The 19620-nt window shown below is 39.0% G+C and overlaps 1 protein-coding gene across 2 annotated transcripts in view; it reads left to right on the forward strand.

Moving 5' to 3' along the window:
- The window catches only part of LOC136845963 (cubilin-like), a 177185-nt gene extending 160038 nt beyond the window's left edge, over nucleotides 1–17147 (forward strand). For both annotated transcript variants that reach the window (XM_067116508.1, XM_067116507.1), the window contains exons 7-13: nucleotides 1875–1996; nucleotides 3952–4063; nucleotides 5059–5165; nucleotides 5752–5886; nucleotides 9436–9578; nucleotides 10087–10219; nucleotides 16326–17147. In XM_067116508.1, the coding sequence (XP_066972609.1) occupies nucleotides 1875–1996; nucleotides 3952–4063; nucleotides 5059–5165; nucleotides 5752–5886; nucleotides 9436–9578; nucleotides 10087–10219; nucleotides 16326–16480 (907 nt within the window). In that variant the 3' untranslated portion in view covers nucleotides 16481–17147. The remainder of the gene's footprint in view (nucleotides 1–1874; nucleotides 1997–3951; nucleotides 4064–5058; nucleotides 5166–5751; nucleotides 5887–9435; nucleotides 9579–10086; nucleotides 10220–16325) is intronic.
- The last annotated feature ends 2473 nt before the right edge of the window (nucleotides 17148–19620 follow it).

Consider the following 19620-nt stretch of genomic DNA (forward strand, 5'->3'; position numbering starts at 1 on the left):
TTCTTCTAGCCATGGGCCAAGTAAGGGCACTCGGTTGCTCATCCCTTTGTAAACATAAGAGAGAGTGCCATTAGTTACCAAATTGGAAAAACAAATCTTCATATTTGTGGAAGCAGAAAAAGGTATTGGTTAATGCACTAAACAAAGTGAAAGTGCCCAGGTAAATACTAACTAATAATGATACAACCAGGTGGGTGATTCTTGGTGCACTATTGCAGTAAGCGAGGACTTTCCTTCCAAGGACTGTCAAGGGAGGCGAGTCAGATGTAGCCAGTACTCTTTGTGAAATAAAATTTATTGGCAGACAATTACTAAAAAGCACAACACAAAATTTATAAAAAAATACAACAAAAGTATTGTTTCTTATGTCTTTCTTACTTCACAGACTTCATATCTATCAACACATCTCTTTCTCTGTTACTTTAAATCACAAAGCACAACCACCCTTGCACATCCTTTAAGTGCAGCTAGGAAAGATTCAGACTCCAAAAAAAAAACATTCTCCTTCACTCATTTTTTCCAACCCTGAATCATATGGCACAGTACCTTGAAAATTATTTTTCTCCCACTCCATGCAGGTTTTAGTTACCCAAGATGCAGGGGCATCATGCTATGGCAAAGTTTTGAAGGGCCCCAGGCCTGTTGACAAGGAAGATACTAGTGATTGTAGAGTAATTACATGTATTTTTGTACCATGTAGAGAAATGACATACAAAATATAATTACAGATTAGTTCTAGTTCCCAGTTATGACATGAACATACATAATTACCATGTTGTTAAAGTTTTCTATGCACATCCACAAATTACAGTTGCACACCGAACCCGCTGCTTATACACATAAATTGTAAATATTACTGCTGGATTTCAGATGAGAAATCATAAATCAATAATTCATAATCATGCAAAGAAATACCTTCATCTCCTAACGTCTAGAAGCATTGTTCCAGAATTTGTCCACTACCTTCTGAAGATCTTAGGACTAAAGTTTTTCAGCTTGAACTGCTAAGACCATGAGGTCATTCAGGCGAGTCTGACTCATTGTGCTCCTCAAAGAGCTTTTTAACAAACTTGAGGGAAGAGAATGACCTCTCACATGAGCACGATGACACTGGTGAGGTTAGCACCAACTGATATGCTTTTGCATCATTTGGAAAAAGCTCCAACATTTTATTTTCCACCATGTGCAGGTAGATTTCATGGATGCCTTGAGGTGACCTTAATTCATATGATGATGAGAGTGCATTGCAAAATAACATGTATTCCAGAACAATTTCTTCATCCAGATCCTTTGGGTAAAATGACCTCAGCTTCTCAATCTTGTCAATTTTTGTGATGGATCTGTAGTTTTTTTTTTTTTTTTTTGTCAAGGTGAGGAAACTTGAACACGGCCCAAATTGAAAGGGTTACTGTTCTTCTTTAACCTAAAGTTGAAAGTGACAGTGATAGGGTTTGGCGTCTCACAAGTATATTGCCTTACACCAAAATTTTGGGGGGCATGCACCATGGGCATAACTTTGTACTTCCCATTCGTAGACACGCTGCTATTGCATGTGTCACTATGTCCTAATGTCTATACCACATCCATACACATTCAGAACTCTACTACTTGATATATATTTGCTTAAGAATGCCTTAGAGTTAAGGCAAAAGATTGAACACGACGTAGTTTCACTTTCTTTTATATCACATTTCAACTCCTGTGAAAAAACTCAGTCAAATATAGTAATGTACAAAATTAAAATAGTGCCAGTGAAAGCGCTGTCTTGAGTATTCAGCTTAATGATAAAACCAGTGTAAATTATCCATTCATGATGACTGTATCTAAACAAATTTGTAGACAAGCTTGACTGTTTATCACATATCACATTCCAGACTGGACTTCGAAGAACTAGAATTGCAGCCTCCAGAATATGGAAATTGTGACCTCGACCAATTTATGGTCAGGGCCAATGAACCAGTGCCAATACTGTGTGGAAGCAATCATGGTCAACATAGTAAGTCAAGGAAGAGAATTTTTCCATATACAAAAAATGTAGTGTTTGGCTTTCAGTTGAAATGTTACAGTATTATAATAGCAATTTTATCATGAGGTAAAAAGATTTCTAAAGCATTCACTGGTAATTAAAATGAAATTCTGCATAAATTAACTTATATATTCTGCAGTTACTGTAATTGATTTCAGTTGAGTTTGTACATACTGTTCTTAAAATAATTTTTGGTCTTTGTTATATATGTAATTTATGTTTGGTAATACATGAGAATGAAGGCAATCAATAGACAGCTGAGGAAGTGTGTGGTGGGACATCAGGCATGGGATATAGCGTTAGTAAGACATACTGAATAAGATTTGCAAGTCAGCTGAAGAGAAGAAGAGAACCAGAAGGGTTGTGGCAGAGGATAAACAGGAAGGAGAACAGAGATATAAAGAGAAGAGGAGGGAGACTATGTGAGAGGAATGGAATAAGAATCTCAACACAGCAGCATGTAGAAATTCAGTTCTGTAAAACAGTGTGTTTGAAGAACAATTGAAAATACATGTATGTAAAAGGGCTATTGCATTATAATACTAAAGATGAAAACTGCCAAATTTCAAAGAAACAAGTGCTGAAAATATATAGGCAGTATTTTAAAAACCTACTAAATAAAGGGAAGCAATATGAACTGGAGGATATTGACATGACAGAGGGACAGACCACTAGAGAATTTGACACCAGAAGAGCTTGGGTAAGCCCTTGCAAAGATCAAAGTGGAAAAACCCTTTTATGTGCCATTACTAATAACATTAATGAGGTAACGAGATTATACATAAACATATACTTAAAAATATAAGATGGCACCAGAAGCATAGAATACAATATTTTACAAAGGAAAATTGGATGCGCTGTAGTGAGAACAACAGAGGGGAAAATGGGATGCATTGCATTGTGAAAAACAAAGATGACTGAGAAGAAAGCATTGAACATTTAATGTAAGCAAAACTACATTAATGCTGACCAGCCAGAAAGGAAGCGGTGGATAAAACACAATCAGGAATGGTGATGTGGTTGCTGTGGGTAAGATGTACAAGTAAATTCAAAACTAAAGTATGTGTATTGACTTGAGCAGACTGTTTCACAAGACATGCTCAGGATTGAAGCATAAATGGGGTAAGGTACTATCGATGCTTGAACTGTATAGGATGAAAGGGAAAAAAGAGAGAGAGAGAGAACCATGTGGTTGTAAAAGAACAGACTTGAAAAGCTGTAGGAAGTTTTTGCTACCTTGGGGTTAAGCTGGAGTGTAAAGCTGTTACTTAAAGGGAAATAAAAAAGAAGTATCAGAAACCAAAAGCTATTTCTAGGCTACTGAAAAAGACTATATTCCATTATTATATGGCAAAAATTTATGATGCACTTATGCCTCTGCCTTTCAACACAAATTATCCTCTTAACAGAGAAAAGGGATAAGATTTTGCACAAATTTGACTAGTTAGTGCAATGATTCATGGCCAGAGCAAGTTGGAAATAGGACATTACAAATGAGGAAACTATCCTATGGCATGGAGTAGGAGCCTAGAAAATAAACCTGAGAGCTCAAAGATTGACAGGGAGAAAGAAACAGTTTGTGGGAAAATTAATGTACTCTATATAGAAGCAGAAGACAAAGACCAGTAGGAATGCCAGAAAGACATGTAATATTTCATCTAAAGTAACACAAAGTTGTAATTGAAGCAGTAGTAAAACTTTTCATTCAACTTGATAATCAGCCATTTGTTTACAAAACTAACTAACTAACACTCTCTCATATTTTTTATATATGTTATTGAACAGTAAAATACACAATAAATTTGTTGTGTAGAGATATTAAATGCTCTATGACAAGCTGTGCAGGCTCTAAAAAACTCCTGTATGGCTTTTATTTTAGATAGGTAACAGATTTGTTATAGTTATCATTACTATTATCATTACAGTGTACGTTGATGTGTCGGGTCGAGCTAGCACAAGTCTCCATGTACTGACTACTCCCATCTACCCCAAGCCCTACGGTCATTACACAGACAAGGAAACTGGAGAGACACATCCGTAAGTCTGTTTCTTGGCAGAAAGGCTTAATATTTCATTGGTATTTCTCCAAGATCTGTACACAAAGCTTATTAACTCATTTTAAAAGTTCCCGCGTACATATTTGTTATAAAGAAAGTGGTTTGTCCCACGTAATGAAACAATATTTTGCATTGTGGTTCTCCAGGTAAATATAGAACTGTAACCTATTAGATTGGACTTAATTTCAGTTTGTATAGTCGGTATAGGACATCCTGAATAGGCTAATGTCCAAAAGAAAAAAAAAGGGGGTGATGCTTTAATGGTACAGTACTGTATATTGTTTATATTTATTTTTCAATTTTACTTAAGCAGTTTTGAAAAATTATTTTAAAAATGGCATATATTGTACATGAACTTAGCCTTAGGTTGCAAAATGCATGTATATTTAAAATGAAAAAATAGAAAAATTATAGATATGCTAAATGGAGGAAATAAATAAAACAAACAGACACATAAACGGAGTTACTATTTAAAAAACAAGGCAAAAGTGCATTGCCCAATTGAGCATTAGTACCCTTGGTGTGCATCAACTTTGTCTACATAACTAATTTCTTGAACATTGCTCCATGAGCTTCCATAATGCTGGCTCAGTGTACAATAACAGTACCTTCTCTAGTTCTTTTCACTAATACCACAGCCTTCTCGGATTCTCTGTCTTTACAGTCTTTTTTCCCGAGGACTTTTCTCCAATTATTTATTGTGTTGAAAATTATCTTACTTCACAAAGATGGAAAAGTGCAAAAGATGTCTTCCAACTTTAACACTAGCTGACCCATTTGGTGTTATTTAAAACATTAGGTTAAGCTAAACTCCCATCGCAAGGCGCCAGTAAGTCTTGCAGCTTACCAGTTCTCATGAATATTTCATCATCCAAATGACACCCTGGAGAGAGAGTGGAATCGGTATAGCAAAATTTTACTGTACAATAATTTATAGAAAAATAAATATAAAGAATATGATCTCTATCTTTGCAGAGTTGATTACAAATTTGAGGTGGAAGATAATCGCCGCTGGAAAGTCAGAGTTAATCAGATTCCTTGCAATTGCACCTATGATCATCTCAAGACATCAAGCCCGAGAGGTAAAAGATTTAATTGCTAGTTTGAAAAAGGCACAAAGTATTAGCTTTACTGTAGATCAAACAAATTATAATAGCTGCCAGCAAAACATACTGAATAGTAATGATTTCCTTTCTTTTATGCTCCTCAATCATAAATGTAAGGACAAATTTTTCATACATTGATAAGTCCCTCAGAGTTTAATCATTTACTATCATAAACTTGAAGTGGAAATATCATGGAATAGTTACATACTCTGTAGGTAATTTGTTAATTCTTCTTAAAGTACTGTCATTCTAAGAGCCAATTTTTTCTCCTTTAAATCTAGTCTTGCAACCTTTGAAGATCAATAGTTATTAAATATGTAAGATTTTTTTCCAGTTTTTTATATAAACCATTTTTGAAATAGGAACTGTATGAAAACAAAATATATGTTGCATTTGCTTATTAAATACAATTGGTGCATCATCAAAGGTGTTTAAAATTGTGTAATCCAAATATCTTGTTGAGAAGATTTTTCTGAAGTTGGTTTAATATTTTAAAATCTGTGATAAAAGAACAGCAGAAAATGTTCACATCAGAATGAATGATTGCATGTTTTCTCCAAAGCCCCAACAGGATGTCTCCAGTACCATGTGGGTGTGCGAGAGACTATAAAGAGCTTCAACTTTGATGGCACAAAGCTGGACTATAATCCATGCTGGAATGGCACAGAGACAGATTGTGGAAAGCGAGTCTGGACTGGTTGGTAAAACTGTATAGATAAAGATTAAGCAAATCAACAATTGTTATCAGTATAAAATCATTACAATGGTTAGTTCTGATGAAACAGCATATACAACTAATTGCTATTTTAAGTTAATTTATTTTGCTTTTCCATGGATTACTTAGGTATAACAAATTTTGAATAGTAATTTGTATTTTTCCGAGGTATACAAACCAGAGCCTTTCAGCACAAGCTGGAAACTGGTCAAAAACTAGGTAGTTAGTCAGGTGGTTCACAGGTGGAAATGAGAGGTGAATGACTCGCCGAATATCACTTGTGCTCTTCCTATGGCTGCTGGGATTGAGTATGGTGGTTGAGGTGTGACTAATTATAAAAGGCTCTGGTTTATATACCTAGGAAAAATAAAAATTATTAAAAATTTTATACTTGTCTCTATAGGAGACAAACCATCGCCTTTTATATAGGAGACTTACTTCTTAGGTGGAAGGTCAGTCCCCTTCAACTAACTGGAGTTGAAAGCCACCACGGATATGTCATGATATTGGATGCCCAGCAAGCAGAGAAAGACAAGGCTTCTGTAACCTCCCACCTGTCTGGTGCCCCCTCCAAGGCAAGAAGGGATTACTCAATAAGAAATACTGAAGGACCATGACATCTTCCATAAGAGACTTTAATTCAAGAGGTAGTTTAGTTCTGGCTATTACAATTAAAGGGTTCAGGACTAAACTCTACCTTGTCCTCTTTCCCCCTTGTTATAAGAGAGAGCAACACTTCCCTATACCAGATAGGGGAAATGGGTACCTGAAGTGTACTCGCCTGTAACTCGTCTGACTCTAGAACATATTGCAGCCTGGACACTGCTCCCAAAGCAATGAGGAGGAAGGGAAATCCACCTTCAGACTTATACCAGACCTAAATACATCAGATGACAAACTTACCCCATTCCAGTCCAAAGCTCGAGTAACTACACAACTTGTTAGGTAGCCACCACAGGTCCCAAGGAAAAGAACTACTGTATAGGGATGCCAGAAAACTGCTCTCATTAACTGAAAAACAAAAAGTTCTTCCAAAAAGCAAGAAAAAAAACACATGCCCCTGACTTCATGACCTCTCACAAGAGAAGGGAGACCAACATCCTCAGAAGAAGTGGTGTAAGCCCATCTGTTTATTTCACGAAGCCAGAAAGGAGTGTTCCCAGATACCTCCTCCTTGCACTTACCCATACTAACGAAAAGGTGCCTTCACTCCGGCCTCTATAAGTGGGTTTGTTTCAAATAGTACTCAACAGCATAAACTGGGCAAAGCAGCATCCTATCTGGATGTGCACCTACAAAGTCTTAGACCTGGAACAGATGTATTCTGAGTTTTGACTACAATCTCAGGAATGAAAGAGATTCCCACACTTCCAAATATCAGACAAGGTAGAACAAGCTATGTAACTCCCCCACCCTCTTTGGTAATGCCAGAGCTAAGAGGAAAACAGTCATGGATGCCACGTGTCAATCAGAGGACCAAGATGGAGGATCAAAAGGTGCCCAGGTGAGACTTAAGCACCAGGGATATATCCCACTTCGAGGGCTAGAGTACCTGAGGACAAGACTGTTCAAAACTCCTCAATAGCATAGAAAACTCTACTAAAGAGGAGAGGTCTAGCCAGTACAGTTTGAACCTGTGGTAAGCTTTTACTACAGTTACAGAAAGAAGCCTTTCTTGGCAAAGGTAGATGAGAAAATCTGTAAACTGCTGAACAGATGCTCTAACTGGAGAGGTACCCCTTTTAAGAATGATACCAATCACAGATGGCCCACTTTCTTGGGTACATATTTGCTTAGGAACACCTAAGGTACCCAGCTATCACCCTCGTAGACCTGCGAGAAAGGCCTCTCTCTTGCAGGAGATGCTGGATAACCTCCACATGTGAAGGTGCATGAGGGGAGTGTACTGCTTGATGGTACTGGTGAAAATGTGGTTGGCATGGAAGTGTGGGCCACAGCCCCTGTGGCCCACCCTAGGGTGTTCCCAGCCCTTTGAACCAGACTAGCCTTTCACCAGAGAGAAGGCACAGGAAGCAACCTATTTTGGCCTGGTCACCCCTCTGCTGCAATACTTGGTAGCCAGTGAAAAAGAAGGCACGGGGGAGAGTCTAAGTCCTCGCACTGCTCCTGATACCCTCCCACCTCTGTGGTGAACCGCACACACAAGAGATGGAAGAAGTCAAAGGAGACCTCTTCCTGGATTAAGACTGGACACAAATGCTTCGGAGCGCAAAGTTCATGGGCTTGAAGATGGGGCACGTTCCCTCCTGGAACCTCTCGAAGAAGATTGAGGGGGAAAACCTACTCCACAGCTAACCAGGTACCAGTCCAGGACTGATCATGAGCCAAGTGAACAGGTTGTGCAAACAGTTCCCCTTCTTCCTCTTTTGCTGCAGCAGGGAGGAGTCAGAAGAGTCCAGTGACTCCACCTTACACACTGTAAAGCTGGTCAAGACTGGAACCATAGACTTGACTGAAGACCTGTTGATCTGAGGATCCACCCCCTGGAGAACTATTGCTACACGAAGATCCCTTTCCTTAGTGATTTTACAAACAGCCAACACAGCAGACAAATCTTGGACATCACCAGAGGGTTCTGGTGGAAGTCAGCAATTGAAGGGTTGCCCAGGATGTTAAGGGTAGGCCAAATCTTCGTACAGGGACTGGGAGCATTAGTGTCACAACCAGAGTTATCCGATGGCAACTCAGCTTCTGATAAAACACCTCCACCAGAAGCTGCTACATCCTTGGGATAGAGGTCATGATCAGGTTTAAGCCTAGCACCACTTCTTTTTGAAGGAATAGTAGTTAAAATACGAAGAGGGATGGAAATTTGGGGTAAGAAGAAACTAGAATAGTTTAAGGGTGTCACCAGAGGAGCATTTACCCCCAAAGGAAGGTAGCAAAGGCTTCTTGTCCTTCCTCCTCTTTCCAAACCTAATCCACTGAGATGAGTCCCAAATAACACAGTCCTTGCAAGGGGAAGTCCTAGAGCAATCCCTCCTCTTGCAGGAAGCACATACAGTATGGGGGTCCATTGCTATGGGCAACATGAACCACCTACAAGGGTGGCCATATCCCTCACAGTGACATATTTATTTTTTATTATCCATATACAATAAAAAATCAACTAAGACTGATACAGTAAAAAATGAAAACACACCAAAGCAAATAAATGAGAAAATACTCATCCACAACTTTCAACCAGGCAGTTGGAGAGAGCAGCATGTTCCGACACTGTTGGGCAGAAAGAAAAGTGAAGGTGAGGGTCAGCGAATGAGGAATACTCCCCCCATTCACCCCCCCCTCATCTTCACCTGTTAACCACCTGGTTAACTACATTGTTACCTAGTTTTTTACCAGATTCTAGCTCATATTGAAAGATAACTCTTCTATAAAAGGCAATGGTTTATATTACCATAGGAACAAATTAGGTTTTATAAGTTTGCTTACACTAAAGAAACCAATGCTACTCTGACCTAACAAAGGATATTTCATAATTCTGTTTTTTTTACATTGTTACTTCCGTAGGTCACCTCAACAACCTTGACTACCATGTGTGCGTGAAAGGGGCAGAAGGATATTGTGGTATTATGTACACACCTACAAGCTCAGAATCCTTCTTGCTTACAGGTCAAGTCAAGTACAACGAGACAGTGGAAGGGAGTAATCTGGTATGTCATATCTTTATGCTTGACATAAGAGTATAATCTGATAAATGCAAATTACTTAAATTTATGTAGCCAGATCTTGTGAACAGTAACCCATGAATTAGATTAGATTGGCCTTTTGTCGACATGGGCTGTTTTTCAGTGGGTAAACTGCATGTGAAATTTAGTCAGTCCTGAATACCTGAGTAGCACAAAGAAATTTGGTATGCTTTAAAATATATTGGTACTCTGTACTAGGGATGAGGTGTCGAGACTTGGTAAAGGTGGTTTGGATAAAATTCCTTTGTCAAGAAAGTTAGAACATGATTGACATAATTTTTCAATGGCAGTGCCTGAATTATTGTTAATTTTTCAACGGCAGTGCCTGAATGATTGTTAGCCATTTCTTTATTACAATTCTTATGTAATAATACTGTACTGGACATTCTGAATAAAAATTTATCTGGTATATGACTGAAGTAATTCCTGTTCTAAATTCAAAACACTAGAATCTTCGTTATATCCATTTCAGTTTGGATCTCAGGGATGTCAAGCCGACTACATTGTTGTACCTAAAAGTCGGACTCCTGGAGACAATGATCCTTGGAGCCATGATCGCTTTTGTGGCACTGCTATTGGTAACTACGTCATTGGACCAATTGTCAGTAAGTCAGTTTGTTATTTTGTTGAAATCCCCTATGATCTGTTCACAGCAGGAAAAACCCATTTGTGTGTGTGTGTGTTCTAATTCGGTATTCAAGTACTTTGTTTCATTTCCCATCTGAGTTGAAATCTTATGCCTGCTCTCTACACATATGTATGCATTTGTGGATTCTGAACCAAATCTTGTTCATTAGTACAGTACCTTAGACATAAAATACTTGGAGGAAGATTTTAAAAGCTTCCCACAGTGACATGTCCTGGCATTAGAACCCTGCTGCCAAACTTAAATTTAGCCAATGTCACAAAGGCAAGAAAAAGCATGTTGTTCCTACACGTATACAAACTTTGTCTTTGCATATGGGGTTTACTTTCAGCGCAAGTTGGAACCAACTGTTTAACTAAAAACAAGGTGGTTATTGTTAGTTGGCTACTGATAGTAGGGAGGAAGCCCCACCAACCAGTCATAAGCATTTACTTTTCCTTTGGGCCGCAGTCTCAGACAGACGTGTCTCTTCTGCTGCCTCCCGCTTAACTTAATTCTTTTCATTTTTTAGTATAATTATTGTTTTGAGATATTTTGGGACATACAGTGCTGCAAACTTACATGTGCTACTCTGTTTACATATTCTATTTGCTCTTTCTTCCTGCATAGTTGTTATTAACTTGTTTTAGCCCGTATGAGCCTTTCTCTTTGATATTCTCTCTAACTTGTTTTACCTTTGATATAATGCTAATCCAACTCTTTGTCTTAGCCTTGGTGTTTATTCTTTTATTCTGTTATATCTTTTTCTTATCACGCATCCAAGGGAGAATGGCTGCCTCTCGCCTCCAATCATTTCTATTTAAAGGCACTTTCTCAACCTCGTTTTATCAAACATCCTTGTTCTTCATCTTCTCTGTTTGTCCTGAAGTGTTTTCTCTGTGAAACAAGCAGGATTTTTATTTTGACTACACAGTTACCTGGAATGTTGTAAAACATTGTCTTTCAGATGTTGTAGAGCTTGTGAGGCTTGAGACAGAGGTGGGTTCTCTTGCTAGGGGCTGTTAAAAAATTACTTAACACATTTTTTTGGTAATTTTTACCCCCCCTCCCCCTTGTCATGCCTCAAAAATGTGTCGAGATCTTCCCCCTCCCCAGAAAATTATGTAACCCCTCCAAATTAGTATGTTTTCTTTTTTTAATGCAATAGTATATTAAAGTCTAGCCTAATAATGTACCTGGAAATTATCACCTTTAGGTTTTAGGTTTTTCTTGATACTTTTATGTATATCATAAGAATCACAGATAAATTTTAAATGAAAATTTTCTCTTATGCCATGTTTTTTAGAGGATTAATTTAATTTGTGATATTTTTCTAAGTTATATTTATGCATAAAGTAGAGAATGTCGGAGTTCAGAAAAGGGATGAGTTTGTGATATTATTAGACACAGTAGAAAATGTTAAGTACAAACAAGGGTTGAGTTACATATAATTAAATACCATATTCTCAATATTACTAAAAAAATATAATAAAAGTCTATTGCAGAATCTTTACTAGATCTCTCTTCTGTCCTACATTTACATCTTTTCAAAAGAAACCAAGGAAAAAAATTTGAAAATGTTATGTAACTCCTTCCCCCTACTATCACACTCATAACCACCATACCCTCCCCCTCCCAGGCATTACGTAATTTTTTAATGGCCCCCTATATTGCAGTGGTGTCGTAACCCATCGTACAAGAGCCACTGCTTGCCTTTGAGGAGGAAGAGGAGGTTGATGTTGCAGGACCTTAAGACAGGTTACCGGTTCCACCTGTCTCAGTTCCTGCTCTAGATGATGAGAAATTCCAGGACAGCTACTCTTGATGAAGTTTTTCATCGCCGCCTTTACATCCTTTGTTGTCGTATGCTGTTTCGCAGTCTTCTTCCTTGTCCTTTCAAGAAAGGTTGGGTAGGGCCACTTCCCTGAGGAAGGATTTCAGTACTGTAAGGAAGACGACACACCATCTGAGGGACAGCCAACAGCCGCATTCAGCCAGTCGACTTTGGTTTGGGGGTGTATGCAGTGTTTTGTAGCTTCAAGAGCTGCTTCATCCCTCCCTGCATTCGACATTGGATATGCAGTAAAAGTCAAGCCTTCACGTTCGTCTTTTCCTGTAGGCCACAGCCGTGTCTTCCCCGGTCATACCTCCTCGACCTTAGTCTCCCTTAAGTGCAGCTCCAGCCCAGATCATCATCTTCCCCTTCCTTCCGTTGTTCTTCAGGGCACGACCAGGTATAGCTTCAGTGCCAGAACAAGAGTTCATAGCATTCTTGTGCTCTCTCTTCCCCTACAAGTCTCCTTTCAGGAACAGTTCTTAGTTGCCATTTTAATGATATTGCTGCAGTATTCCGGATGTCCAAAGATATGCTCTCCAAGGAAATAAGAATACGCTGCTGTGCAATGTTGCACGCCCATGCCTTAGGCTTCATGTTGTACAACCGAGGAGGAAAGAGAGAGGGCCTGGGGCAGAAGTAAGCCTTGCCATTGCTTTGTCTGATCAGCGAAGCAATGTTGCATGGTTGTGACTTTTTGACGTTGCTGCAGTTAGCCGAACATCTTTAGCCAAAGGTTCACTTTCCAAGGAAGAAGAAGCGCAGCTGCACAGATGTTGCATGGCCGTATCCTTCCTACAAATACTGCTTGACCGAGAAACAACTACTCGATTGTTTTCGTTAATTTCATCTTATGCTCTCCCAAGTGAGTGTCAGGTAGTATGTGGGTGCTTCTTCATCCCTGCACATTCCCGCTCGGGAACATTGCCACAGCATAGCACATCCGGGGCCGGGCCCACAACCACGTTCACGTGGAGGTGTGGAGGAGAACGGGATGGCTCTTTTGAGTTTTTTCCCCACGTTCATGTGAAGGTTTCATAGTGGATGGATTGCTCTTCAAAGAACGTTTCCCACCACCACAATTATGTGGACGGTTGGCTTACACATCCATAGGACATCTGTACAGCTTCCCCATTCACGTTGTTGTGTACAGGATCATCAATATCTTCATAGCACTGCAGGGCAGTGCCTCCACTCTACGTTCACATGGAGAGTTCCCAGGTGAACGGGATCACTCTTCCAAGAGCATTTCTACCTCCACGGTTGGGCGAGGGGCAGCGATGGCTCTTCTGTGGACGTCTGGGGCACAGGCGCGTCTGTGACGGGTAATTGGAAACCAGTCATAGATCTTTCTTCCCTGACCCGTTTCAACAGATTCAGTTCAAGATAGAAATGACTTGCTCTGTACTTGCAACCATCAGGGAGTCCAACTTGATTCCTAATTTTGGGTTTGAGGGAAGAGTATTTACAATACTCACCTGTCAATCCTACTGCAAGTCTCTCCACTTCATTTCCCGGGGAGACTTCGTACCCCTTCAGAGCAGATGGCTCCATGACTATCTCTGTTGCGAGGTTCTGACCTCTCCCCAAGTTACATATTCACATGACTTCTCACCTTGGCTTTGAACTAGGGCAAGTTCGTTCAGGGTGCGTCTCCTGATGTACTGTATATCAACAATCGATTAGCCCTGGCAAGCTCTCATATGCAGCGTCTCCAGGACAGGACTAACTTCTCGGTTTTGGTCGCAGCCTTACGGTTGCATGGACTTGAGGAGTCTGAACTCTCACCCAAGCAATAATAAGTATCTGTGAGGCTAACAGATACAGCAGCGAAGTTGTCCTTGTCTTGACAGGGGCAACCAGCTCAACAGTTACAAGCCATTCTTGGTCACCTGTCGTCACCAGGGAGGCCGTTTCTTCATGGGCAGCTTCTCTTTCATTCCCTTCAATGCAGATTGAAGGGGTCCTGGTCTTCAACAAGGGACTCCCCATTCCTTTCATTCCTCTCTTAGAGAGAGAAAGACAGGCCATAGTCTAATGGTTAGACATTGACCAGAACGGCAGTCACCTGCACTTCAATAGGGTGGGTTGGGTTGGGTTAGGTACCTAGCATAACCTAACCTAACCTGCACTAAAATATCCTGGAACTCCTTACCTCTCCAAAAGCTTCAGGATCTGAGGATAGGCGCTCTGTGGTATTGATAAGCAACGGTATCAAGGTAGTTCCATAGTCAACCATAAGGGGGCTAGTGTCCCTTCATCTGCTCAGGTGGACACTGCAGGTGCATGGGTGGGCAGCAGCACACTCAGCACAGCAATCAACCAGACACATTCCAGGCAAGATGGATGTAATGACAGATAAGTTCGGTCACTAAGGTCGTTGTTAGGGACAGTTGGTCTCGACACCTCGACATTCCGGAAGATTGTTCGACCTTGGACGACGGCAGAGTTGGACCTTCAATCTCAACACACCGAAGATGTTACTGTTCAGATGTGTCTTTCCGGACAGGGGCATAAACAGCCAACAGCCATACCACGTTGAAAGCACCACTTCTCGTTCAATAAGTGAAGTTGAGCAACGTTGGGTCTGGCCAGTAGTACTTGGTACTTGAATGGGTGACCGACTGGGAACAACAGATGCTGTTGGTGTCTATGAGACATCTTTCGCATCCATGGTATAAGCCCGCCATTCTTTCTGATTTACTGGGTGATCATTCCAAATCTAAAGACCCGGGTGGCTACCAAGTAACCACAGGCCATTTGCTTTACCACCTAAAGGACTTGACCTTTAAGTTTGAGTGCTGACGACTTCTTGTTAGTTCCAGCTCGGCCAAGAAGTGGTATCCAAAAGTTTAGTTCCGGCTTGGCCAAGAAGCGGCATCCAAAAGCACCATTTCTTTGACTTTGTGTGATGATCAAATGGGCTTACTCCACAGCTAACATGGTAGACAACATTATGTTCCGGGCTAGATTTCACAAGGTCAGCGGCATTGGTCTGCCCTTCACATTCATGAAGACCCTGTCAGACAGGTACTAAGGACGTAAATGTGGTCATGACAGACCACATTCACCTCCCCTTTTACCTTCAGGACCTTGCCCATAGATCCTTGGACTCTTTATCCTTGGGTCCTGTGGTGGCTGCTCAGCAGTTTTGTAGTTCACCCAGCTCCCCTTGGGGACAGGTGGTATCTCACCTAAGGTGTATGGCCGCAAAAGAGAGGATGTGTGTGGGACTGGCCTCCTAATCTTTCTCTTTTATACCCTTCTACTCCCAGTGGGCAGAGGGACGGTTAGCAAGCCATCACATGTTGGACGGGTGTGCATAGGTGTTCTAGATGACTAGGTATCATATCTATAATCTAGCTCAATTTGGATTAATAGATGTAAGTCCTACCCTCTCTCTAGCAAGGGGAGAGAGAGACTGATGAACAAACCTATTGGTTATCTTCAGGTTTACTGTCCCCGACTATATAGGTTCATCCAAGCCTTTCTTTGAATTAATGATGCTACATCCTGTTAATTCGAAAGGCTCAGAAGTCTGACAGTTGAACATCACACATGTTTAACAGATCAGAGGCATGACCAGGAAGAGAGGCCCCAGGTGAGTCGAACTACCAGTCAGTTCAAGAGATTTGTTCAGAATCCTCCCACCAAGAAGGAAGTCTCCCAGACCAAAGGTTTGTATACGTGTAGGAACAAATGACAAAGTAATTTGTATTTTTCCTAACATGCAAACCTGAGGTCTTTACATAAATGGCCCACCTCTAGCCATCCCTCATTCTGTTACCTGAGCCAAAAGATAAAATGAATGCATACCGACTGGATGGTGGGGCTTCCTCCCCTACTGTCAGTAGCCAACTACCAATAACCACCTTGTTTTTTTAGTTAGACGGCCAGTTCCAGCTTGCGCTGAAAGTGAGCCCCATTTGTAAATACCTCAGATTTGTATGTTAGGAAAAATACAAATTACTTAAAAAATTTGTCATAGTTCAGTTTTTCAAACTGAACTGGTTAGCTGATGCTGATTTTACCATCAAGATTATCAGTGATGTAAAAACATTAACAATACACTGTATTATTTTAAGTCACATTTAAAATGAACATTATTTACCTTTTCCTCTTCCCCTCTTCATGTTATAGTTTTCTCTAGGGGTTGGTATAGATAAGGATATTGAGTTAGGCCTATCCTATTGATCCCTGCACCCTAAAAAAAACTTAAAGCAATAATTAATCTACTCCTGATCTGCTACAGGTTATTCAACTCCATTTTATATGCAAGTGAAGAGTGATGCAGATGAGTACTCAACAAGTATCGACATAGAGAACAGAGGCTTTGAGCTAGAGTATACTCAGCTGCCTTGCTCAGGACCCTACCTTTTCAACACTGACCAAAAATACAGTGGATAATGGAAAAAGTTAATGAAATCTATTTAAACTGAAGTAGTGTAGCTGCAGTTTTTAGACTATAAAGTTTGTTTGACCAGAAGTACATTGAGTATTGGTAAATTAACTCCAGTAAAAGTAAAATTGTAACAACTCAAATTTTATCAATATAAGGTAACAAAAATCAGTTTAAGTGATTATGAAAATTAAATAAAATGCAGTAAATGTAGGTTAAATTTCATTCCCAAATATTTAAGTAGAGGAAATAACTGTCTTCATGGAACTGAACAAAATTCAGTTAGTTACATTCAGCCGAGTCATATTTTTATCATTAATATTAATATAAAGGTATCAAATTAATTTCTTAAATCATTGTCAAAGAAAATGCTACAATATGACCATATAGGACCTATTTATGACCTTGATCACTAGCCAGCCCTAGGACATTCAGTTCTTGGAAACTGAAAAAGTTGGAATTTCCTAACATATGTAAACAGACAGTGTAAGAAATATGAATTGAAATATGAATTACTTTGAACTGAATCAATACAGTACTGTATATAGTAAATACAAAATCAAAGAATAATATTTTAAAGAACATCTAAGTATATTTTAAAGAACATGTAAGTAAAAACAGTGACAATGTGTCTTTGGTAAGTGGTAATTCATGTTCAATAAAATTTTGAAGGAAGCAATCTTTTTATTGTTGAATCCTAACACTATTTAAATTTTAAATTTATTGTAAAACTAAATTAATATTGCTTTCTAAGATTAAAGCATGTCATGTCTTCCAATCCCTCTCCAGAATAAGAAATTCTGGATAATAAAAATATTTACAATACAGTCTTTGAAAATAATTTTTTTGTTTTACAAACAAAAACACAAAGTTTTCATGAGTAACTACCAAGAAACTAATCTAAATAGCTCTACTTGTCAAACAATGATAATAAAATAGACCCTCAATCAAATGGAAGATTTCCTGGAGGAAAAGACCTTGAGTGTTTCTGACATTGCAACTAGTGTTTGTGGGTATTAAAACTTTTTTTCAATGTCCATAATTTGTAGCATTGTGAACCTATATTAATTCAATGTGAAGTAGCTTAGCCTAGTTTCCCTGTGGTTTTAAAAGCAGTCTTGGTGATTATAGCCTAGGGTATAAACTACTATATGTTGGGTTCAGTGAATGAACAGTCCTTTTGGTTACAGTTGTATTCTTTCTGGTTTTTGGGATTAATTTGCACCTCCTTGCCTAACCTTTGCACACACGAAGGCATAGCTGATATGGGCCCAGTCCTGATCCCCCCCAACACACACAAACACATACACAGCATAAACATAAGCATTGCCTTAAATTTGGGATGCACAGCTAGAAGGCATACTTTTTCCTTGACTCCCTGTCTTAATTATTGACAATGCTAACCTAACCATGTTGTTTGTGGTGAAGCATTTATCTGTGAATATCACTTAGATTTGTATCAACACTTCTTACAAACAAGGGAGCCATTGTTAAACTGAATATATTGGATGGGGACAGTTGAGAGGAATCGTCGATGGTATGGCCAAAAATTTTCTGATGGAGGTGGTTAAATAATCAGGATTTGATAAAGGGTTTGGATAAGTCTTAAATGTGAAACTAGGGTATTCATGATAGTGGAGTTTTTTCTTTTAAGTCATCTTAATGTGTGTAATATGAAAATCATACTAAATCCTATCGTAAATTTACTGTTACAGAGATTATTTACAATAATCTGTATTACAAAAGGGGATCCAAATCTACTTAATTAGTAACTGAAATAAATGTTGGAAGCATTCAACAATGATTTACTTTAAACCATAACTGTATTCTGGAGGTGAAAATGTTTTTCTTATGACCCCCATAACCACAAAATGTAGGGGCTCTAGTATCTTTAAAACAACTAATTTGCTACAAGGGTACCTGGATTTTTGTTCAGCTTGGCAATGTTTAATACCTTGTGAATTATTTTAGCTGGACAATAGCAAGATGGATTCTAATACTATGTTAAGTCATTCTATTACATCTTTTAATCTACTCCCTATCATACATAAAGAAATGAAATGAATGAAAAGCCTGATAGTACCTTTTAATATGCTGAAGCAATACTGGGTTGGTGACCATTTAACAGAGGTGATGGGGATGCATTTTTAAATTATCCCTATTCAGCAGGAAGATGATTGATGAATAACTTGTGCAAATAATAAAGGGCGTAGTATTTCTCCATTTTAAACTGCAAATATGTCTATACAGATGAAAATGCAATAAGAAGAGGTGCTACTAATACAGCTTTATGCACATTACAATGCTGAGTGGCAGAAGGGTACTACATTAATCAAAATAAATATACACAAGAAAAATGTAAACTGCTCTCATGAAGCTGGCAGCCAATTTTAGTTTAAACAGTGAAAAACTACAAGTGCATCTTACCTTGGAAAAACTTGCAGGGCCAGTTAAAACGATGGCTGAGTAATTAATGTGTAAATAACATATTAACCAATATTGTATGTGTCCTTGGATTACATTAAATCCAGTGCCTTGAGAAACTGAAGTACACCTGCTATAGTTTAGTATGCAATCATTCCACTTCTATCTGCTTGATCCCCCAAACATTAAAAAATTAGGAAAGGAGGTCTCCAATCTAACTGAAATATACCCTAGTCGCACTGAAACATCTCATGAAGTGCAACTCAGTCTGAAAAACAATTGGAATGTTGACATGCAGAATAACTCAGGGCAAAATTAATACCAACTTTGCTAGTTTTAAGTAAAAATTAAAAAACAATAGCATTGCCTCCACCAGTACCAGCTCACAAGAGAATCTGGTACCTGTTTTGATGAAATTTAGTGCTTTTACTACTAACAGAAGCTATACATAAGCCTAAATACTATTAACACATCAACACCACATATTTGGACTTATAATACCTCAATCCTGATCACTGAAGAATGTGAACATTTGGTAACTGACAAGTGTATTAATATGGAATATGCAGACGTAGAATATGACATTCATGGGACTGGAAATGACACTTGTCCTGTGATGGAGGGGGTCAATCTGCCATTCCTACCTGTATCAAGCCTGGTGGTTAGGTCCTCTGGAGCACTTGCTTGAAAACTGATCCCAGGATTATCTTCCCCATGAAATCAG

This window comes from Macrobrachium rosenbergii, chromosome 14 (genome assembly GCF_040412425.1).
Source record: "Macrobrachium rosenbergii isolate ZJJX-2024 chromosome 14, ASM4041242v1, whole genome shotgun sequence".
NCBI classification, from domain to species: Eukaryota; Metazoa; Arthropoda; class Malacostraca; order Decapoda; family Palaemonidae; genus Macrobrachium; species Macrobrachium rosenbergii.